Source organism: Heterocephalus glaber, unplaced genomic scaffold (genome assembly GCF_053883595.1).
Source record: "Heterocephalus glaber isolate CG9 unplaced genomic scaffold, H.glaber_assembly_v1.0 deba00000546, whole genome shotgun sequence".
Lineage (NCBI taxonomy): Eukaryota > Metazoa > Chordata > Mammalia > Rodentia > Bathyergidae > Heterocephalus > Heterocephalus glaber.
The window spans coordinates 18,518,712-18,542,990 of NW_028258147.1; the positions used below are offsets into that span (position 1 = coordinate 18,518,712).

At 39.2% G+C, this 24,279-nt stretch overlaps 1 protein-coding gene across 12 annotated transcripts in view; it reads right to left on the reverse strand.

Moving 5' to 3' along the window:
- St7 (suppression of tumorigenicity 7) overlaps positions 1 to 24,279 on the reverse strand; it is a 331,512-nt gene that overhangs the window by 16,646 nt on the left and 290,587 nt on the right. For 4 of the 12 annotated variants that reach the window (XM_004865258.4, XM_004865260.4, XM_087204603.1 and 1 more), the window contains 4 exons: positions 16,548 to 16,698; positions 7,419 to 7,511; positions 4,600 to 4,739; positions 2,792 to 3,815 (listed from right to left, as the gene is read on the reverse strand). In XM_004865258.4, coding sequence (XP_004865315.1) covers positions 3,696 to 3,815; positions 4,600 to 4,739; positions 7,419 to 7,511; positions 16,548 to 16,698 — 504 coding nt within the window. In that variant the 3' untranslated portion in view covers positions 2,792 to 3,695. Of the gene's footprint in view, positions 1 to 2,791; positions 3,816 to 4,599; positions 4,740 to 7,418; positions 7,512 to 16,547; positions 16,699 to 24,279 lie in introns of those variants that run through there. The other 8 variants (XR_015448731.1, XM_004865259.3, XM_004865261.3 and 5 more) reach the window with 3 other exon arrangements.

The window sequence follows — 24,279 nt, forward strand, 5'->3', positions numbered from 1 at the left end:
CCAATTTATGCCCAAAAAGAAACAGCAGTTTCACTTCTAGACTTAGGGAGAGATTTATTCCCTGAAAAGTTAAGTCTGAATGAGCAAAACCAGGCAACCTGGAACAGCCCATCTATCTCAATGTCGAAAACTTCTGTCCGGGGCAGAGATACATGGTTAAATTTTTAACCAAAATGCCCCATAATTCAATCAGTGTCCTGTGGTGAGAAAAAGCAACTGAACTAATAAAAAAGAAAGAGTGACACTTCAATGGCTTGCTCCTCCTTTTCCTGAAACACCATCACTTAGAAGAAGGTCATGGCTCCCACCATGCTTCATTAACATTAGAAACGCCTTTGCTTATCTGAATAAGTTCCAGGTGCCCTACTGCAAGCAGACAATTGACATCTCACTGTAATCAATATCAGACTTCAAAGAGGTCAGGGCCTATAAATGAAGATGAGTCAGAAGTCAGGGGGCTCAGTCTCAGGCAAGGAGAAAGACCAGAGGAGGAAAGACAGGGCCCTTGAGAGGAGAAGGGTCAGAATGCTGACCTTCCCACATTCTGTGAGGAGCTTGGTTTGCAATGATAACTTATTTATATGAGCAACCTTATCTTGGTACCCAAACATTCTAGGAAGAGTTAGTCCTAAGTCATTGAGGCAGATTAGATTAGGGGGAAAAGCCAGTTGGATACTCTCCACTCACTGTTTCCCAGTCAGTGGCTCACCCTTGGCTGTAGGCTTTCTTACTGGCTGCAGTCACTGTGTAAACACACTGGAGAGTTCCCAAGCTGTGTAGCCTGGCGGGTGGCAGTGCAATCTCTCTGCATCTGCTAAAAGTCATTTTACCAGGGCCATTATCTTAGGAGACGGCTGAGAAAATCACTTCCACAAGCTGCAAATGGTTGCAGGCAGCCTATAGGGCAGCAATGATAACCTGCAGGGATGTGGGTGGGGACGCGGGCAGTGACCAGGGTGAAGATGTGGAGACGGGGAGGATGGGCCTCGTCTCATTCAGGCCATCCATCTTCCCACCCCCACCCCCAGTCTCTCCAGAGGTTTTGGAAGCCGCTGCACCTTCATGAAGGGCATGATGGCTGCGATGGTTCTCCAGGCAGAGGGTTAAAAGCAAACTTAATAAAGCTACATTTGAAAATCTTAGGGAGCTGAGCAAACTATCACATTTGGGTGGAGTATAAAACATGAGGACCTGAAAGGCAGATTTATACTTTATCCAATCATTTGATCCTAAAGTCAATACCAAAGCTTTGGAAACTTAAATAAGGAGTGACCTCTTGTCTAATTACCTAGAATGAACTCCAGGCCTGATTCACAACCTTTCTAGAAAATGCCCAGTCATATTCTATTTACTCTCCCATCCCTTCCAAGTCCCCCCACTGATTAGAACAGACTCAAGTAATTAGTCTTCATTCTATTCTGTAGTTCTCAGCCCTGGCTACATACTTGAGTTCTCTGGGAGCATCTGACAATTCAGATGTCCATGCTGCTTCCCAGCCGTTTAAGCAGGAGTTGTGGCGGTGGGGGGAGGGGGGGGTAGGGTGGGGTCTGGGGGGGGTCAGTAATTTTTAAGCTCTCTTCATGATTTCAAGGTATAGCCTGGCTCAACCCACTGATTCCTAGGAAGCTTTGGACTGAACAACTTTGACAGCCTACTATGCATCATTAAATGGTTGCTCAAAAGTTTAGTTTTCATGAGACCAGAGTCTTTGGAAGAAGATCCTCAACTCCTGTTCACAGATTCTGAGACACAAACCCCTGGGTAGTAACATCAAGATTCTGAATTTTGGTGGTGTGGCAAGGTGAATTCTATGCACCTAGAGGCTAGAATTTCTGCACTGGTCCAAAACTGCCACCAAATGCTATTTGCTATTTTATTTTAATTTTTAATTTTTTTGGTATCAGGGATCGAACTCAGGTCCTTGTGCTTGTGCAGCAGGCAGCGAAACCACTGAGCTAAATCCCCGGCCCGCTATTTGCTATTTTAATGATGAATAAAATAATGGGCCAATAAAATACCCCTATAAATACATTTTTTAAATGTTAAAGGGAGGGGCCAAGGATTTAGCTCAGTGGTTCCAGTGCCTGTCTCGCAAGTGCAAGGTCCTGAGTTTGATCCCCGGTACTAAAAAAAAAAAAAAGTTAAAGGGAGAAACATAAAGGGAGGAACAGTAATTGTCTATTGCTATAAATATAAGCTTATTTTACATTTTACTAAGTTGCATTCTAATCTTCTTAGAGTTCTGACAACTACTTTTACTGAAAGTGTACCTATAGAGAAAAAAATACTGAATAGTGCAGGCATATAGACTAAGGAGCACCCAATGTGGCAATTTGGGTGACAATGGGTTCAGAAACGTACACAACCTCTGCTCAAATAGAGAAGACTTAAGGAGACTTAGGGTATTCTGCCTGGAGGAAATAGAAAGTAGGGAGATGTTAAAGTGGCCATGAACAGATCAACAACCCTAAGAATTTGCAAGAGGAAATACACCTATTTGGTATACTAGGAGAAGAGAGAATAGAAATAATAAGTGGAAATTAAAGGGGGACAGATTTTAGTAGTAAAATAAGTTAGGAATGATTCAATAATGAAATGGGCTTGATGTTAAACAGGTGAGTTTCCCATGGCTAACAGTATTCAAGATGAGTCTAGTGCACCTCCATTCAGTTACATGGAAGGCACTTTAAAGTCCCTTTCAGTTCTAAGTCTATGTTTATAAGTATAAAGGAAGAGAAGAAATGCTAAGCAGTATCTGATTTTTACATCAATTCTGCAGAGACCACTGCTGTTTATTCATTTAACAAACATTTATTGAAAACCTACTATGTGCAAGGCACTGTGCAAAGCTTTGGGGATACAGAGATAAGAAAGACTCAGTCCTGCTCTCAAGGAGCTTACATTCTAAAGGGAGACAATTTTCCAACAATTATATAAAACAATAAATGTGTTAATATAGGCATTCATAGAATACTGTGGGATGATGAAGGAGGGACACCTCATTCAGCTTCAGAGAAGCTTAAAACATGCTGAGCTTGGAAGAATGAAGAGGCATTAGTAGAGTGCACAGGTGGAATGGTTAATGGTGAAGGGCATTCCATGTAGAGCAATGAGTACGTGCAAAGGCACTGAAGTGTGCAAGAGTCCCTGGCTGAAGAGCAGGGTTTGGGCAAGAGTTGGGAAAGAGGAGGCTGAAGAGATAATCCAGGCCAGATGATAAAAGGCCCTACATGTCATGCTAAAGTATTGGGACTTTATCCTGAAGTAGCTGGGAAACCACTAGAAAAATTCAAGCAGGAAAGTGGCATGCTTGGGTCTGCAATTTAGAAAGATCATTCTGTGTCAGTATTAAAGAAAGATTGGCAGAGGAGAGGACTATAAGAAGGAGCCCACTTAAGACAATTATAAGAGTTCGGGCCAGAATTCACAAGGGCCTAAACTAAGAGAGATGCTGTGAGGACAGAAGGAAGAGAAAGAGGTAAGTCACATTTACCGAATGCCTAGTTGCTTAGGAGGTTAGAAGCCACAAAGTGTGAAGGCTGAGCCAGATCGGATGCAGGGAGTAAGAAAGAGAAAAGTTTGGGCGAGCTGCCAAGTTTCTGGATTGAGTAACTGGGTAGATGGCAGGGCCACTGGCGGAGGTCAGGAATACAGGAGGAGCAGTTTTGGTGGTGGGGGGAGGAAGGGTGATGAGTTCAGTTTTGGAAATTCTGAGATTGAAGTGCCGGTGGGATTTCCAGTTCATCTTCAACACGCATGAAAATGCTCTTGCAATTCCAGTCCCTGAACTCTGCTGAGCAGAAAATGTCAATCATCTGGAAAGGGATTAAATCAACCCAGCCAAGTTAGAAATTATCCTTTCTGATCCCTCTCGACTTGAAATCTGAATGGAGTTCCAGGGAAACAACTGATACTCTTTTCCTTCCTTTTGTTTGAAACCTATCTTGGCAAAATCAGGAAACTTATCCTTACTGCATGAGCAGGCTGAAATGGTCAATTTTCAGCAAGGAAACGACAGTTCTTGGCTATCAGTATAGATGGGTTTTCTTATTAAAATTCTCCACAACTCTCTTTAAAAACTCTTAGTTAATAGACTGCCTTATTTATAAATGTCATGTCAGTATATATCTTAATACTACAAGCTTTCACAACTTCTTGCAGATCATTTCCCCAACAAGCCAAGGGTTTATACCATTTAAATAATCTTTGGAAATGTAAATCTTATCCTTCACGAAGGAAAGATCCACAATCCAGAAATTAGAAATAATGTCACTCAATATACAAAATTGAATAATTTCCCACTCATTTCTCATTTGCTAGAATACTCTAATTACTTTATCCTTTTGAACCTCATGCACTTTTTGAAACTTGCTGAGAATCTATTTTGTGAAATGAGGCAAGGCATGAATTAACAACCTGAACTTTCTCATTTAATCTTAATTCCTTCCTTCTACTGATGATGGTGATGAGAATTAAACAGTGAGCAAATGATCTTTGTAGGCTTGTAACCCTCACAGGACAATCTCCCATTTCTCTTATGCTACTTTGCTTGGGCTTCTCTGTCCGTTCCCTGAGGCCTCCCTCTCAGCAAATACTCACAGCTTTTGCGAAGACCCCCATAAGTTCTGGGAACTGATGTGTCAGGAGGGCCAGCATGGCTGTGAAGGAACACAATCCAGCAGTAAAGAGAATAAAGAAGGGAAGCTCCTTCTTTGGGTAAACTGAGACTTCATGGAAAGCTGTGGAGAAGACCAAAGGAAAATATTAGAGCTGGCATGAAAAACATCCTTGGAGAAAGAATTTCAATATGGTAGAGCTGACTCTTTAGAGCTTTGGCTGAAGCCTGCTGGGAATACAACTGGTAGAACACTTGACAAACTACAGTCAACACACAACATTGTCTTTGCCTACTAATCTGCTTCTCCTACATCCACAATCTCCACTCCAGCCAGAAAAGGTTGATTTGGAGATGTCACACATTTGTGGGCAGGAATAACAGCACAATCTATGCCTAATATATAGTATTCCTTTCTCAAAAGTGAACATAAATAAAACCACAAAATTTATAAAATATATGCTCATTGCATAAAACCTGAAAAATTCAAAGTCAAGTATATTGAAAAAAATCTTGTCTATATTTTCACCTTCCTGTATTTTTAAAATTATTATTAGGTGGCATTAGTTTATCTTGTATTTTTTCCTGACACACACTAAGTATGTCAGGGAAGGGTGCTACCCTGATAGACATTCAGCCAAGACCTCACACACTGGCCTATTCAACCTGCAAGGGATGAGGGTCAAGGTTGCTAGGGTAATCTGGCACAAGGGTAAGAGACTCTTTATGATGAATCACGGGCGGGGGGGGGAGCAAAACTAGTGTTCTTCGAGTATCATTCATAATCTTAAACATTGGGTTTGAGAAAACCAAAAGGCTGTGGTACAAAATCCAAGAGAATTAACTGTCCCTTTTGCTCATCATAGGGCTGCCCATGACCATCTAGAGTGATGGAGGTGATGGCTGGGGATAGGGGTTCCTTGCATAGAGGAGAAAGAATCAACTGCCCGGAGGTAGTAGAAGAGGCTGTAAAACTCCAGGTGAGCAATAATGCCACTCTAATCATTTGAGTAATTCATTCTCTTTAGAAAACACAATCGCTAAAGGCCTTTCCCCAATCATTAAACTCTTGCCACTCAGAGTCCTAACTTGTACTGAGAGTGGAGAGGATCAGGGAGGAACAAAGCACAGAAGCAGCCTGTCTACCAGGTAAATCAATATGCTGGGATCCAACACAAAGTGGATGTGAGCTCTGTGTATAACATGGCAACAGTTATACTTTCAATGGGCAAAATATAGGTAGCATTTTTTAAAAAGCAATCTTATTCATATGCTCAGCCTCAAATCCCAGCCCCAAGAAATATTTTGGAGAAAGATCAGACCTGGACCATGACATTCAATTAAAGAAATGTGAGCCATAATTTTCTATTTCAGGCTTATAAAGATTATCCCTATAAAGTTTCTTTTAAGAGCTGTAATCTTGTTCTAATAGCTAATCTATCCCCATGGAAACTTAATTGGACTCAATTAAAACATTTAAAAACATTGTACTTTTCAGAAAACTGCCTTAACAGAAAATTGAAACTTTAACAAGGATCTCCCTGAAGGGGGAGTCAAAAGGTAAACTATGGGCCTACAGCAGGGATTGCTGAAATCAAATCTAATGTCATGTGAGGAACCACATCTTTTCTACAATAAAACTTGGACATTGAGGAACACATCGCTGAGATCTCCCAGTGTCCTAAGGAACAAGTTTCATGTTGGGTCTGGCTAGCAAGAAAACAACTGAGGTACCGCCGGCTACCTTAACTTGACAACGGCAACTTAGCTTTGACCCAGACGCCACCATGTTGGAGATTTATCGCTGGCTCAGTGATGCTGTGTTTGCACATTTACTATTCAACCAGAGTTCCTCCAAGCAAAGTACTTCTATATGTTATAGTTGTGAAATACTGACTTAACTGGGGCTGCTAAAACAGGAGAGAGTGGCAAGAGAGAACAAGGAAGAGAGAAGAGCTAAAATTTGAAGTTTATTATCTGAGGGAGAAAATATGTTCCAAGTCAGGGCCACGTGAAGAGCCTGGACATGATCCTTGTACACACTATGATTTGATAATAACTATTTAGGCCGAACGGTCAAAACAATGTTGTGTTACAGTAAGCCAAAATAATACTTTCCACATGTGGTATGGGTCATTAGACTGCTGGCCTGTAAGGTACTCGAGGGCAGGGTTTTCCTTCTCTGGGCTTTTATACAGAGCTGAGGCTGCACGTGTGCTCTGCACATGTTATCCAGCTCACTAGGAACAATCCACAAGATGTTCACAGGAAATCCCTCACCCAAGAGCATTGCATCACCACAGAGAGCACACCACCCTGCCCAGGACTCTGCCTCTGGCAGTGATGCCAGTGTCCTGGTGCTGCTCTGCCATCCATGACTCATCCGCAGCTTCCTCTAAAGTCAGCAATACCTCTCCAGACTCCAGTCTGTGCAGACCACATGTAACCTGCTGGAGAGCCCAGGCAGACTCCCCCACCCCTGCTACCATGGGCTAGCGCAGTGAGTAACAGCCCCACGCTAGGCTTCTCTATGCTTAGGCCAATCTATACACAATTCTGCTTCTAAATTTCAGTCCTTTGGCATCTTTTCTTTGATGAATGTGGAGAGACGGAGGAGCAGGAAGCCCAACCTACTCACATAATTCACTTTACTACATGTGCTATCAAATAAGGTCAGGGTTGGGAGGAAAGTAATACAAGACAAAGAACATTATAAATATTTCTCATTCCCACTTCTTCCCATCCCCACCTTTAGTCACGCCACCCTTCCTGCCTGAAGAGCGACTGTAGAGGTGAAACTTACAGGGAAGCAGCTCCCGGTCTGCTGTTTCTGTACATATTGGGTATGGATAAAATAGGTGTCCCTTTTCCAAGGGATAAGGGATCATTCGAAAAGCTGAAAAGGAGAGACAATATATTAGAGGTTTAATGTTTGTCTCATAACTTCCCAACTTCAAAAAGAGACTTTTGAGCATTTTTATAACAGGGAACACTCCTATAAAGGAGGCAAGACTTACCCAAACTCTGAGTCATGTGCCAGAGAAAATGGCAGAGATACAATATGATATATTACTCATGCATTAATCTCATACTATATATTCTGAGCAAACCTCACAAAACTGGGTGGGGATAGAGGTGCGGAGGGGTAGGGAAGTCATCAGCATCAATGCCTAGGATCTCATCATCTATAAAATATTATAAAAATGTTATAAGCACTAATTCAATATAGTTCATCCAATGGTAATAATGGAAACCTGGATAGAAATGCTTCCCTAAGAAGTAAAAATGTGCACTGACTTATTGGAACTTACTACAGATATACAAATATGAAAGGCATTCTACCATGTCTATTTAAAAAATATGTCTAAATGGATTAGAATTTCAACCAAGATGGATAAAAACAAAATCTAAAAATATATGACTTGCGAGGTATTTCTAAACTTTATGAAACCTTTAAATCTTCAATATCATATGGGAAAAATGGATCTGGGGAGATTGGTTATCTGTATTTTGATGATGTCAGGCCACCTAAATTCTGCTTTTGTGGCATCAGACGACATTAGGCATCACACTGAATTATGGCTTTCCAATCAATCCATCCCTTTCCATTATCGAGTGTGTTATTCTCTCTCTTACAATGTCATCAGAATGTTAGTCTCACTGTTCCTATGAACAATGTTCACAGAGGAAATTTTTCTCCAACAGATGTCCTTTAACTACAGCACACTGTAGATATAGAACATGAAAGCCAAATGATTCCTACAATGGGAATGAAAGATAACAATCCTCACTTCCATGTGCATCAGTGAAGGATGGTGGCAACACAGCAATATTTTTAAGTGCCACATTTTAAGGAACAGTAGCTGCATCCTCCACTGTGTAATTACCGAAGTCTTAAAACGCTGTCAATGTACATATTTATGTTTTGCATACTTATTTCAAAGAGGAATCAGAAACAAAGAATGTTCTCCTTCACAAGAAATGACAAGGTCCCATTGTAACCAGCATCAGTGCACATATGGTATTTATTCTAGTGTCTGAATATTATTTAAAAGTAAAAACATTATGTATGTGATTCCAGCATTTGGAATGCAGTCAATCTGCACCACAGTGGTATCACTCTGAGGTTACAGCACATTGCCACAGAGAATATAAATCACTATAAATGTGGGATTAGAGCAGAGCCAGTTTGCTGGCAGTTTGCTGAGGTTAAAAATGTTATCAATTTTCCTCTCGTAACACAAACCTCTTAAACAGAGATTAAAACATTAAAAACACCCCTGACTTTAACTCTTCTTAAAATGAAAGACTCATTCTAGTTCAGTAAGATCCTTTCTTTCATGCAAACAAAGATGACTTTTGCCATTAGAACAAGCAGCAGAGGAGTTCCTTCATAGGTTGTTAACACACAAAGATCACTGGAAGGAACCAACATCTCTCACTAAACCACACTTTCAAGAGAATAAAAACTAGAAACAAAAGCGAAAAGCAACAAAACAAAACTGAAAACCCACAAAATCCAAAAGAAAAAACTCCCCCCAAGACTCCCACCACCAACAAAAACCTTTTTTACTTACTTTATAGCATTTACTAAAATCTCTTCTGGGAAGTACTAATTTTGCATTTAAACTACAGTATGGCAGAATTTTAGTTCCATTGTCCATAAATGATGGCTGCTTTCAGGGCACTCCAAAAATACGGGAAACATACATGGAACTTGAGTTTTAAAAAAAAATTTCAGCTTCTCCATGTGTAATTCATCTTCTATAATTAAAGAATCCATGCAGGTTCATGCGATATAAACAAAAATTCAGTTTTCAAAGTGGCTATAAATTTGAATGCTAAATTTATTCAAAATTGAAGTCAGTTTGCACTTGAGGGAACAACTTTTTAAATGAAATATAGGAGTGCACGATCTTGAGAGTGTTCAACCATAGAAATCTAATGATTGGTTAATCTTTTCAGTCAAATGCTAAATTTTCCTCCCAGTATTTGGCATGTATACAGAATTTTGTGCGTCACTTTAGTTTTTTTCTTCTTCTTTAATTGGCTGTCTTTTTTGAAGAAGGTAGAGATATTGATGATATTCAATTAAAAATAATACATATGTCCTGCATTGCTCTCCCACTCCAATGATTGTAAAGATGTTTACAATGCTTTTAAGATCTCTCTCATGTCAGCTGGCATTTACACTGAATTCATAAAATAGTATTAAGGCTTTTGGCTTCGCTAAACAAAAGCAAATACAATTTCTCCTTGCAATTCTATCCTTTTCCCGCCCTGCTGTGCAGGATCCAACAAAGTGTGAGATAAGAAAGACAGACCTGGCCTGAGTGGGGAAGAGGCCTTTCTTAAACCTTGGGGGCTTCCCCTCCCACCTCCTGGTCCCTTCCCTTTCACTGCAGAGACATGTGACTGCTCCAGGAGAGCCTTTGGCTTTAGCCAAGCACCCAGAAATTGTGCAAGTGCAAGCGTTAAGAACACACTGATTTGGTAGTACAAACAAGAATGAAAAGAGTTCTTTGAACAGATGTTTTAAAAATGATTACAGAATTCCTAAAATTCTTTGAGAAAAACACATTTCAGAGAAATTAAATATATACATATATATTTGACTAAAGGCAAAAAATATAATCTAGGCTACTGAGTTAATACATGGCATACAAATCACATTTCTGCATTTTCCTTTATGTGCCACCCTCTCCCCTATCTTGATTTTGATTGTGCCAAAATCACACCCTCTAAATCAAATCCAAGGCAGGACACTGTGTTCTTCCATCCCTACCCAGAAGCATTTTCCAGGCCCCAAGGCTATCAGAGCTGTCTGCATTAAAGACACTCATTCCACCAGTGCTGGGGAGAAAATTGACAGAACCAAGAACGGGTAGAAGGCTGGATACATGAACAAACCAATGATTTTTCACCTACCCATTATACAGACAGGGGTAGAAGGTAAGTTTTGGCATTTTGTCTATGTCACTTTTTCAAAGAGGATCTCAGAGGACTTTGTACAAATTATTTGTAATAGTGAAGACTGAGTTTGACTCCCAGCTCTAGCTCTTACAATTACTCCCTGATCAAAGGTGAGTGCCTTCTTAGGGAACACAGACACAAAGTAACAGATACAAAGCACACATGACCTTGTACTCATCAAGCTTGCTCTTGTGTTCCAGGAAACATGACCCAATAATCTTGAAAGTAAATGTAACAGTTCCCATAGTGATAAAGAGCCTGAAGGAGAGATAGGTGGTGTTGTGCATGTCTACCAGGGGAGGGAGAGGATAGGTCATTAGGCTGTGTCCAGTCTTTCATCTGCAAAATGAGAGAATATCATGGGCCTCAAAAGGCTGGTAAAGGAACTATGGCCAACAGTAGAGGCCAATGTGTCTACCGACAGTGTACACCTGCTAAATATAGTTATGTTTCTCTTTATCTTCCTTCTCTACTAAAGGTTCTTTCTTGTTCAGATCACATTCTATAAGTAAAAATGCTGCCTGTTTGTTAATAATTAGAAATCCAAATGGTAGAACAGATAATCGTCATCAAAATGCAGATTTTATGATCTAGTTTTGACTGCAATGTAAAAGCCATGAAGACCAACTTTTGTGGGACACTTCAGTACAAACAGAAGGAAGTGAGGTCAAAAGCATAGCTTGTGATTCACATTCTTTCATTATAGAAGTGAAAGAAGCTGTGTTCTGCCCCAGTTTGTACTTCAGTTTTGATGCTCTTTGGTTGTTCCTCCTGATCTCATCACCTAGACTGTTTTCTGGCACTCACTATAATCAGCCTTGCCCCAGAGCTGTCTGTGGACTTGGCTTCCTGCCTTTCTTACACAGCTTTTCAATCTTTTTCTTGGTATTCTCAAACACGATGCCTAATACAAAGAAGGGTCTCAATAAATATTTGTTCAGTAAAGGAATGAATAAATTAATGCAAAAATCAAGGAAATTTTCCCTTTAAAATCTCAGGTGAAGCCAGGTGCAGTCGTGTGTACCTACCTGCAGTAGCTACACTAGAGGCTGAAGTAGAACCACTTGACCTCAGGAGTTTGGGGCCAGCCTGGGTAATATAGAGGACCCCATTTCTTTAGAAAAACAAAATGAAAACCAAAAACAAACAAACAAAACTTGGGTGTATCCAAATTAGGATCAGTTATGGAGACTGAATTAATGAGGAGAGCAAGGTGGTTTTATTGGGTAGTAGGTAGGGAAGCACCACAATGCAATATCTGAAGACTGGCTATGAGAGTGCATTAGTTATGACCAGGAACTGTATCTGATCATTGCTTTCTCATAAATTATAAAATGTAACCTTGGCTCTATGGAGAGGCAGGGTGGATTCTCTCTTTAATAGTCCAAAAGGTGCCAAACTTATGGAGAAAAGGTTTGGTTAGAGGAAGTGCCCTAAGAACCACATCTTAACAGTGAAGGGCATTTGCCATTTGGTTCAAAGAGAATATATTAGAATCACAATCTCATCCTATGCTTCAACAATGGGCCATTTTCTCAAAACACCACCTTCAAATCTTATACATTATTTAGTGGCTTCTTTGGAGGAAAAAAAAAAAAATCTCCAAAAAGAAAACAGAGTCTTAGTTGATCAAGTGGAAAAAAGGAGAAACAAAGAAAGGCTAAGTGATTTACCCCACGGCACACTAGTCTTCTGATACATAGAAGTAGAAAATTAAAAGTTCACAGTTGAGGTCAGCAGACAACCCTGCTTTATAAAATAAATAGAGCCTTGAGAAGATCAAGGTAGGGGGAGATAACGACACATCAGTATTTGACACAGGTAAAACAGAAAATGTGCCATTTAAAATGTGGCTCTTTAATTAGGCACATTAGCACTGTAAATAAAACCAAAATGAAACAAGACTTTTTATTCTTTTTTTTAAACATACAACTCATACTCACAGTGGTGCATGTGTGTGAGGAGAACCAGAACCTGTACTACTTAGAATAAGCATAATTCAGATAAGGTGGCAGCTGTATAATAATCCAGGAAACATACTATACAATCTTATACATTAAAAATTTTCCATTTTCTTAATTACCTTGACATTGAGGAAAATATTGTGTAATTTCAGGGGCTGGGACAGTGATGAATCAAACATTTTGGAAACCTTTGAAATGCTGATGTATTTGTGGCTGAGGATTCAGCTTTTCTTTTTTCTTTAACTACCATATGTTTCAAACACAAACAATCTCTGCTATGCATCAGCTGGACTTTGGGGTTTTATAAAAAATGGGAGTTTTTTCAGCTTGACTGATGGAAAACTCAGTTTCACAGGATGACTAATGCTCTACCATAATAAATTCATTAAAAAGCAACAAAACAAAACACTCATACAAAACAAAAACCTCAAATCAAAACCACAGCAACTAAAGAAAAATAAAACCAAAACTAAATACAAAACCCAAAACCAAACAGACCACTACCTCTTACTTCCTAATCAACATTTCTGAGGGAACTAAACCTTTAAAAAAAAAAAAAAATCTCCAAAAGATAACCTAATAATCATTTTTAATATGGAACATGGTGAATTAGATGCCTTTAAGTTCATCCCTGAGTTCTCTACCTAATGAAAAAGGGAAGTTGGGTGGGAGTTGGGGAATGATCTTACATTTTTAAATGAAGAAAAAAATGATTCAGAGGAGAAAATCTAAACTTTGAGGCTGGTGATGTCAAAAGGCACCACCAAGTGGTGCATTGGGGTAAGTGCAGCCTCTTCCGCTCAGGCCCAAGCTGCCCAGACAAGTCCTGCAGACTTCCCAAGAGGGAGCTGTGCCAACCTTGCTGAAGCTACCGACCTGCGGTGCACACGGTATGGCGTTCAATATCATCAGTACTTTAGGGTTTCCAAAAATCAGGCAGGTTAAATTAATAGCAGTATAGGCTGAGTCAGAATTCTAATTCAAGTCTTCTGATTTAAAACACTGAGCTCCAAACATGTATTTAATTTAGACAAGACATTGATCTAGAAGTGATGTCAAAAGATTGCAATCAATTCTCTGGAGTTAGAGTAGTAACTATTTCTTCTAAACTGCATGGAAGACCTATAGCAGTGATGGCAAACCTTTTAGAACTTTCAGTGATAACAAGCAGCTGGATACTCCACGTGTCCCATAGGTTTGCCACCACTGACCTATAGCTTTGTCTTTTTAAAAGGACCCAAAAGCACTTGTGATGAAAGATTATTTTTTCTAAGTATATGTGTACATATTTATGCTTGTTGGAAATAAATGGTTACTGTAGAAAATATGAAAACCACAAATATGAAGAAAAAAAGAAATTGCATCCACAACTCGGCAATAACTGCTTAGGACAGGTGTATTTATTTCCAGTCTCTTTCCTTTGCTTATACATATTTACTATTTATTTTATAAAAATTTATCTCATTCAATATTCTCATAATGAAATGTTAAAGTCAATAATAAACAAGAAAATATAATTTCATACAAATGGTTAACTTTCTATAAACACTAGAAAGGGACTACATGTAATAAGTATAACCTAGCCTGTAAGTAGTGATACAAATTCAAATTGCAGATGCCCAAGCAAATGTTTCAGAGACGACTGATCTTCTCATATTTAATCTATTCTGTGCAGTGAAAGAAAATGAACGTGGATTTACCTCCTACCTCTATCAATGGTGGCTATAAGACTTCAAGTCACTTATTGATTCGGTTTCTTTTACTAAAACTTGAGATGGCCATTTCTGTCTTCCTTAACTCAGAATATTACCAGGCAGAATAAGTGAAAAGATGTAAATGCAAACCCCCTGTAAGTAACCCAGTTATATAAACACTCTTCATTGTTCCTGGCATTCTCAAGCAGTACGTAGTTAGTATGCTCACAGTTCTCTTTTCTAAAATCGAATATTAGAGCTTTTGAAAATTGAGTGGCATTGTAACTAATTTAGGCTAGGCACACAGCTACCTGATTTTCACAGGAACTCTTAATCTGTAGGGACCAAAGCCAAATTTCCTTCTCCTATAAGTATTTGATTTCTTTACCATACTGATTTATGTCTAAAAATTCATCCCTTCCTTTTATCCTAATAAAGTATTCTGATAATCTAATTTGAGGTAAATTTTCCCACTACTAGCTTGCTTGATTTTGTAGCTCCCTATGTCACTTCACATTTCTCTCAGTCTCATTATCCTTCCCAGTGGATCCAGAGAGTCCCTCATCATTAACTGGTTACTAATTTCTTAAAAGAATTTCCAGTTATTCTCTATAAGGTTTTAATTGTTTATGATGATGCTATTCTTAACATGTCTTCATCATCCCCCTGCCTCATCCCTTTTTTGGTCCTTCCTATAAGGCTGAATCTTATCAATAGGATCCAACTGATAAGCTTCTATTACTGCATCCAAAATGCCAATCTACAAATATGTTCTTATTTGATAAACCAACTTGTTTATTTAATTTTTCCACAATTAATACTAGATGAGGTTTCTCGTGTTCAATCTGCCTGGGATTTTCAGATTCTTTTTCATGTTTAAATGAAAATTTCTTTTGACCCTTTTGGATGGAACATCTACATACAACAGTGCACTCAAGCCAGAGGGATGGTGGCTCTCTCTCACCTACCACCCTTCTCAGTGGAGTGTGGTATGTGTTAACATATCCAAATACAGTTACTGGTGCTGGCATGTTATTTACGCTTATGAGTAGGAGTGGAAGCATTGGTCAGATCAACATCTTCAAGGTATAAATAGTAAATTACATAAGTGAACCCATTATTAATTCTCTAAAGGAAAAATTCAAAACAACTAAAAAAAACCACCAGACACCTTTCAACTCCATCTCTTTGGGTTTATTTTTACTCCACCCATTTTACTCTGTTACCTCCCTTCCTGCACCAAGCTGGCTTCTTTCTGGGTTACAGAGGGGCAGGAAAAGGAAGGAGAAGATTACAAAATGAAAATGGAAGCAGAAAAGATAAACAGGGTGGAAAGGATTAAAAGACACTTGTTTGTGAGACTAAACAGAGCAGGGATGAACTAGGAAAAAATTATCAGAAGATTCTAATATTTATTATTTTGTTTTCCCATGAGAGAAAAAAATCCTACATGTTGTGCTTGTTTTGCCTAAATTAATACTGACAAAGTTTGAAGGTACATGTGGTCTAATAATCCACAGTCTTGGGTCTCTTCCTTAATTTATATTCTCCTAGTGAGCCCCACCACTTATCATTTCTTCACAGGTACCCTGGCTTATACTGCTATCCTAGTTCTTCAAGACATGGCTCAAATCTTATCTGACTCATATGGCTACCCATGACTGCTCCACCCCACAGACCTCTCCCTTCTGAAAAATCACCAGTGACTGCCATGTGTTGCTGGCTATTCTTCCTGACTAGACATCATGCTTCTCTAGGGCAAGGAGTATGTTTCACCTCCAGTAAAGCCTCCCCCTCCTTCCACAGAATGATAGTATCTGTAGAGAGCATGCATTCAGACTTACTTATCCCTACATCCATCTACCAGTCATTTTTTCACCCACAAGAATGCCACATTGTGGACCAAACACTGGGGCCCAACGGCCACTGCTCTTGTTCTGAAATACACCTGCCACGCCTTTGTAGATGGCCAACGCATCTCCAATGCAGGGTAATTGTGGCTCCTTGCCAACTGCCTCGGAAAAGCCAACATGAAGCAGTAATCAGAGTCTAGCACAAGGCATAATCCCACTGTATAAATTGCCTTTCTGAGCTTTGGAAGTGGCATCACCATAGTAATACCTACCATTGCTGGGGACTGGAGTGTCTAAGTAATTAACTGCCTTAGTAATCGGCCATCACAGGAAACAAGAATTAGACATATTCAGGTTCTCATTAATTTACCATGAATACTCAGGTAAAAACAGTTTACCACTTTTTTTATGTTCTTAAGAAATATGTCAGAGAAAGAAAATTACTTACTGCCTTCCCATGTACAATGTAAAAGATTCAAAGCCCCTTCTACCCTCTTCCAGTGTGCAAGATGAAAGAAGGCATATGCTATTGCTTCGCTGTCTCCTCTCTTCAGGATATGCTCTGGGGGGAGGATTAAGCTTTTCATTTCTAGTAGGTACTGAAATAAAAATGGCACGAGACACATGTGTTAATACATAGGAATTTGGAATTCAATATTAAAATAGGTTGATTTCCCTAAAGCCACCATTTATAAGCATTTCATAAAGCCTGCAACTTCATTACTACATTTGAAGGCAATTACTAAAACATCTAGCAATTCAAAGTTTGCTTACAGATGATTAGCCTTATACTAGTTTTCTACAGTGAAGATCAGAGGCTTGCAGACGAAGATACCCTAATCAAAGAAACTAATATGGAATCAAACAGAATAAAGAAAAATGTAGAAGACACAATGATTTGAAATAACTTTATAATAAAAATGAAAATACGTAATATAGAACATGAAGGTCTAGAAGTTATATGACTGAACTAATTGCACTAGGAAGATTTCAGATTGACTAGGACTGCTCATTATTATTATTATTTTTACAGATCAAGGAGTAGGATTTTGTCCTGTGCAAAGAGCCACCTATAGTTGCTCAGATGCAGGAGGGAGGAAGGGTGCCAGTCCATGCATTGGAATATTCAAGGAGGGGGAACAGTACAGACCCTAAACTGTAATGTTCACTTGGGGTGATGGTCAGCTTACATGTCTTCCTTCCTATTGTCTACAAAGGAGAGAAGAGTACAGGGCAAGAACAGCTATGAATGGGTATTCTTCCTGGGGCCTGAGGGAAGACTAAGTTTTCATTTTCATTATTTTGCATTTACTATAGAAATGGATGCAAATTTAGAAAGGTATTTTATATTTTCAAATATTAACCACTCACTGCTGGCTAGCAGTCTCCTGGTACAGCATTTCTCACTATCTCCCTTCCCTGATCCAATCCCAACACACCTTGAGCCTACACACCACCAACAACAGCAACTACCATGGACAACACCACCACAACTCAAGCAACTCCTTGATAATGAAGATTGGCAGACCAAGAATGGATGTATTTAGTTAACATGTAACAAAAACACAACAAAAGGAACTGCTATAAGAAAAGATATTCAAAAATTGTAATGCCAGAAATAACTATGGATTGTTTTGACAGTGAAATTTATGAAAGAAGGTGATACACAGAATAGAGATTATTGCACAACGATGTTTCTTCATCTAGTTGAGGATTTACCCTCTTGGGGCATCAGCTAGTTGCCTTAAGCCTCCTCTCTTGGTAGGACACTTGGCATCAGGGTAAACAGCCCATAAGAGCTTCCTGGCTCAGTAATGGAAACTCCCCCAAATCTGGGTCTGATATTGCAAGAAACTGCCAAGCCTCTGGTGTCAAAGCAGGAGAAGAAGGAAAGGAAAGTAGGAGAGAGACACCCGAAGAGCAGCAAGAAGACAGTGACATAGTCACTGCACTTGGGAGAAGTTGGGACAGAAAGCCCTCTTGGATAGAAAGATCTCAATACAAGGATGCTATGGTTCACATCTGGATGTACCCCCAAAACCTCAAGAGCTCATAGATGGGGCTTTGAGGAGGTGATTAGATCACGGGGATGTGATATTCATTCATGGATTAGTCCACTGATGAGTTTATAGCTAAATGTGCTGTTCAAAGGTGGAGCCTGACTGGAGGAGGTGGGTCATGGGGTCTTACCCTACAAGGGCATATCTCCCTCCCCCACTCCTCCCTTCACTCACTCTGCTTCCTCCAAGCTCTCCTCTGCTATGCCCCTTTGCCATGCAACCTGATGGGAGCCAGCAGATCATGGACTGAAGATGAGCCAAACTAAACCTCTCCTTTAAACTTCAAGTATCACATACTGTACCTGAGTGATAAGAAAGTGACTAAGAGTGCTGGGAATTTAGCTCAGTGGCACTGTCCCTGCCTGGCAAGAGGAAGGTCCTGAGTTCGATTCCCTGTACTGGAAAAAAAAGTGACAAAGACAATGGACTTCTCTCCAGGCTGGTCCATAAAAGGCATTCATTATTTTAATGATGATGATAATGATGATGATGATGACAACAATGACCCTGAATTTTTTTGGTTGCCTTTTTTGATACTACAAGCTATTCCTCTCCTCCTACATCTTGTTTTAAAATACACAGGACAAAAACCTTTTGGGAAATTTAATGACAGGCAATTACCTAGCATCCAACTAGCACTATATTTATAATGAATGATCAATTATATAATGAATTATCACATTATAAATATAAAAGGTAGTGAGATGATTCTGTTACCTCATGAGAAGCCATTACACTGTGCATATTGGTATTGCCAGTGATGGTCTTAGAGTTCTCAGTCATGAGAAAGATATACTGTATAACTTATTAAGGATTATTGGATTAATTATTTTAGTGTAAGTTAGAGAAGACAGACCATTTGATCATCCTTAATAATCATCAATAAAACAAGAAGTAAAATTTTTGAGTCCTAGAACAAGATCTTGACCTGAGTTTCTAATAATTGGGCATATCTACCCTGCCTATCATATAGATAACTTTTTAAATAAGGATCATGTTGTATAAATTTTGAAACATACTAAAGTAAAAACAATTAATCATGTTTCCCAGGTATACTGAAATCTCTTTAAGGCCCCAAGAATCAGATACTATTGAGAGAGAAGTACAAACTACTATTCCTTTCCTATCTATGATTAGGGAAGGCTTTTAAAATTGTCCCAGTGTGACTGTTAATCCTGACCTGTCAACTTGCAGTGTATTAAACCCCCCTGGTAGATCAGGAGAGCATGCTCCTTGGTGGGTCTGGTTGGGTCTTGGAGGCATGGCCTTGGGTACTGTGTATGGTTCCCCACCCATTACTTTCAGGCACTGATCCTCTGAGCAGCTCTGATCTACCACACACTTCTGCCATGATATTTCTGCCTTTAGAGTCAGCTAACTCTGGACTGAATTCTCCCCAAACAACAAAATTAAAACCTTTTCTAAATTAAACCTTTTCTCCTTTAAGTTGTGAGTGTCAGGTACTGTGTTTGGCAATGGGAAAGCTGACTAATATATTCACTACGCATTTTTCTCTTGGCCTAAAAAAGGACCTACAGGAATAGGGGCAACTGAGAAGAAGCAGACCTGGTAGCCAGCCACATTTGTGGGTTGAAAAAAAAGCTAGGAGGAGGTAGAGCAGTACTATCCCTTCTACAGTACAGTACAACTTGGTGGAGGGAGTTTAGAAAACTATAGACAAAATTATATTGCACTGTCCCTGCCCTATATGGTGGCCTTTACCACACGAGGCTACTTAAATTTAAATTTAAATAAAATATAATAAAAAATTCAATTCTTCCATCCCACTCATCATATTTCAAGTACTTCACTGCTGTGTGTAACTAATGGTACTGGACAGAGTAGAGACCATTTCCATCACAATGGAAAGTTCTCTAGGACTGTACTACTATAGATGGTAGTTTCTGAACTTCAAATAACTGGACTAATTTTTAACATGAAAAAATTTCACAGATTCCCATGTTAGGAGTCATCAGTACGTATTATGGCAAAACTACAATCAATAAAACACTGCTGATTACAAAGGCATCTATACACAGATGAAAAATAGTAGTACACAAGTGGGTGAGACATATGGCTTATTCAACCTCAAGCTGAACAAGATGCTCATGGCTTCAAAGTCGTCATCCACAACCCCAAATGTAGGCTGGGAGGCAATTCTTTGCTTCTCCTCTGAGCTCTCTGATCTTTGTACACATAGACTTATATTAGTCACCCATATCTTTTTCTCAGCTGAATCAAGAGCATGAACCTTGTAATTGTAATCTTTCCTACTATCACTGTACAAGGTAATATATATAATTTTATATATATATATATAATTTTATATATATATATATATTTTTTTTTTTTTTTTGGTACCGGGGATCAAACTCAGGACCTTGTGCTTGTGAGAAGGTAATATATATGTATTAATTAAATTGAAATCTTACTTCTTAAGAGCACTTTGAAAATTAGAATCCCTGACCTAGTCAGCCTCACGAGGCCAACCAATGCAGCCCACCAAAGAAACTTCATTCTGCTTTCTCATCATATCTATTTTATGGCGGAAATGCGTTATGCCTATAAAGGAGAACAGAATGTTGGCTCTACCTAAATGATGAAGGCTAATAACAACAATGTGCTATGTTTTTGGCCAAGCTTAAAATGGCTGGCAAGATCAGTTCTCAACATGTGCAACATTTAAATTAGAAAGGCATGGAACAACATTTCACATCCTACTTTGTCAAGAGAAAAATAAATGGAAGAGGGCAGATCCCTATCCACAAGTATGCAAAAATCAATTAGAATAACTGTAGCTCGCAAATCAGAGAACATGCTCTGCCTGCGCGTTAACAGCTTGGTTCCTATTAGCTGAGCCAGTGTTCTATGCTAGCTTGCCTGCATCCTGCCTCACACTTCCTTCCCAGATTCTCAATCACACTGATGGAAGTACAGTACTTACAAAGATTTCGGAAGCAACTTTTCAAACTCTATTTATGTCAGAATCTAGTTCCTTGCAAGAGCATATAAGCCAGGACATATAAAGAAGAGGAGAGGACAATGGTCTTTGTATATTAGTGTCTACCCATGCGAGAATGTGGCTCATCTGTGAGGAAAAGTTGCAGAAGAGACTTAGCCCATCAGAAGCTACCCCACATAACTGCTAAGGTCTCTTTTGTTAAGGTTTTACAATTCTCTAATAATTTATCTGGGTGTGGTGACACATGCCTGTAATCCCTGCACTCTGGAAGGCTGAGGCAGGAAGATTGCAGGTCAAACCCAGTCTGGGCAACTTAATGAATTAGAGACATTGCCTCGAAATAAAAGGAAATGAAAAAGGGTTAGGGGTATAACTTAGTGCAAGGGTCGTGGGTTCAATCACTAAGGCCAGACACACGTGCAGAAAAACTATAATAACTTGAGTGAAAATGACTCAAAGTTATTCTTCTCGTAGATATTAATGCCAAGGAATTAATTCATAGCCTTTTGGGGATTTTCAGTACAACAACAGCATAAGTCATGAAAATCAGCCACAAAACTACAGGAATAAACAAACTGAAAGAACAGAGAAATTAAATTATAGTACAATGAGATGATGACTATCAAGTTTCTCCCAAAAACCATGCAGTAGAGGAATGTTTATTAGCATGGAAAATGTTCGTGATTCATTGCTAAAGGAAAAAAATTACTATATTATATATTGCAGATTATTTTGATAATATAGATATTCATTTAAAAAAGTAAAAGGTCATAGATTAAATGTTAACTGTGCCACAATATTTGATGCAATATAAGAATAAAAATTTGCTTTGTGCTCTTGCTGTGCTTTCCAAGTTTTCTGTAGTTAAGTACTGTTACCTTTTTCTCTATATATATGTGTGTATGTACATATGTAATACAAACCTTTTTTTCTTTTCAGTACTGGGAATTGAATCCAGGGCCTTCACACTGAGCTACATTCCCAACCATTTAAAAAGTTTATTTTGAGACAGACTCACTAAGCTGCTAAGTTGCCCAGGCTGTGCTCAAACTTTCGGTCTTCCTGTCTCAGCTTACCAGAGTACTGGGATCATAGACGCACATCACCATGCCTGGCTTACACATCTGATTCCAGAATTACATCACAAACCCAAAAAGTAGCCAAGTGTGGCAACACATGCCTATAGTCCCAGCTACTCAGGAGTGTGAGGCAGATGAACTGCCAGTTTGAAGACAGCCTGGGCAACTTTGTGAGGCCCTGTTTCAAAATAAAAAATTTATGGGCTGGGGATTTAGCTCAATGGTTCCGCCCCCTGCCTCGAAAGCGCAAGGTCCCATGTTCAATACCCAGTACCAAAGAAATAAAAATAAAAAATTTATAAAGGCTATAGCTATAGCTCAGTAACAGAGCATTTGTCTAGCCTGTGCAAGGCCCTGGGTTCAATCCTCAGTACCACAAAACAAAACAAAACAAAAAATCAAAGATAACCAGGCATAGCAATTTTTGCATGTCTATAAGTGGCTCTGACAAAAGACTCTAAACCCAGAAAATGTTTTTTAAAAAATCAGTAACTCATTCAGAAAATAAAATTAATGCCACTTGGAAAACAGGCTGTCTATTTTGAATTTCAGTATTGCCTACTGCCTGGACTCACCTAGGCACATAAGCAGAACACAACAAGACAGAAGTAACTGAGACTTGTGTTATGCAGGTCATATTGTGGTGGAATGAAGTGCAGGACATTACAGTTCCTAGCCTCACCCTCTCTTACCCACCACCTGCCACTGTGCACTGCTGTTTGAGATCATGCTCTATTACATTGCTATGTGCTCTGAACACTTTATTTAAAATCATTCAGTTTGTTTATCTACAAAAAAGGAGTGATAAAAACATACATTTTGTTGATTCTAAATTTTAAAGATTAAATAACATGCAAATTATTCACATAACTGGTACAAAATATTCACTGAACAGAAGCTATTTTTGCTGACAAACATGAAATGTTCACACATACACATTAAGTTGTGTGTATGTGTATGTGTGAGAGTGTGTTTGCCCTACAGACAACTGAATCAGTTTCCAGGTAAAACACATGAGCAGTTTTATTGCAGTAGAGCAGTGAGGAAAAATGACTACTAGGGGTCACCAACCAACCAACATGGAAACAAGCAAAATGCAAAGCTGAATGGGCAGAGTAAACCTGGTGATCTGTAGCATCACTTAGGCATCCTCACCAAAAGGACTTGCTTCTTCCTGGTTTGCTTACCTATTCATCACTTACTTTGTTTCATTTGAAAAATATGCAAGCATCCACACAGTACAGCCCAAGGAAAGATACGGGAGCACCCAAAATTTACCTCAAAAACATGAACATGAATCAAGTTAGGTCCCTGCCTTGAAGCTCCATAGTCATCATGGGAGTGGGGACAGCAAGTGCATGTATGGGCAGAGAAACAATAAAATTGAACATGATGAATGTCTTAGTAAGAACACTAAGTACTGGGCCGGGGATTTAGCTCAGTGGTGCCGCCGCCTGCCTCACAAGCATAAGGTCCTGAGTTCAATTCCGGATACCAAAAAACAACAACAAGAACACTAAGTACTCATTTAGACCTAAGGCAACAAAGGCAGGGTACTATGTCTAAGGAGGCTTCACAGAAAAAGAAAGATACAAGTTAATCTGATTAAATGAACAAGAATTTACCCTATAAAGACTGGGGCCACTCCAGAACAGGAGCAAGGTTAGGCAGTAGCCCCAAAGCATCAAAGGGCATAAAATGGTTATAACTTGGTGAAGTGTGAGTACTACCATGATAGCAATTGTCAACACTAGTAAAGTACTATCACATGCCAAATACTACCTCTGACTCTCTGAGGGAGCTGATACTATTCTTCCTATTTCCTAGGTGGGAAAATGGAGTCTTGGGTGGTTAAGAAGCTTGCCTGCATGGGGAAGAACCAGCATTGGAACTCAAGCTTTCTGATACTTTTCTAGGAAAGAAAGCAGGAAAAGTAGGTTGTAAAAGGCCCTCTATGACATGCTTCACGGTGTACACTTAACTTGCGTAACTACATGGTTTTCAAGCTTTTAAATGTGAAATATCTTGTTCAGACACTTAAAGCCGCCTATGTGAAATTGATAAAACCTGAAGGGGCAC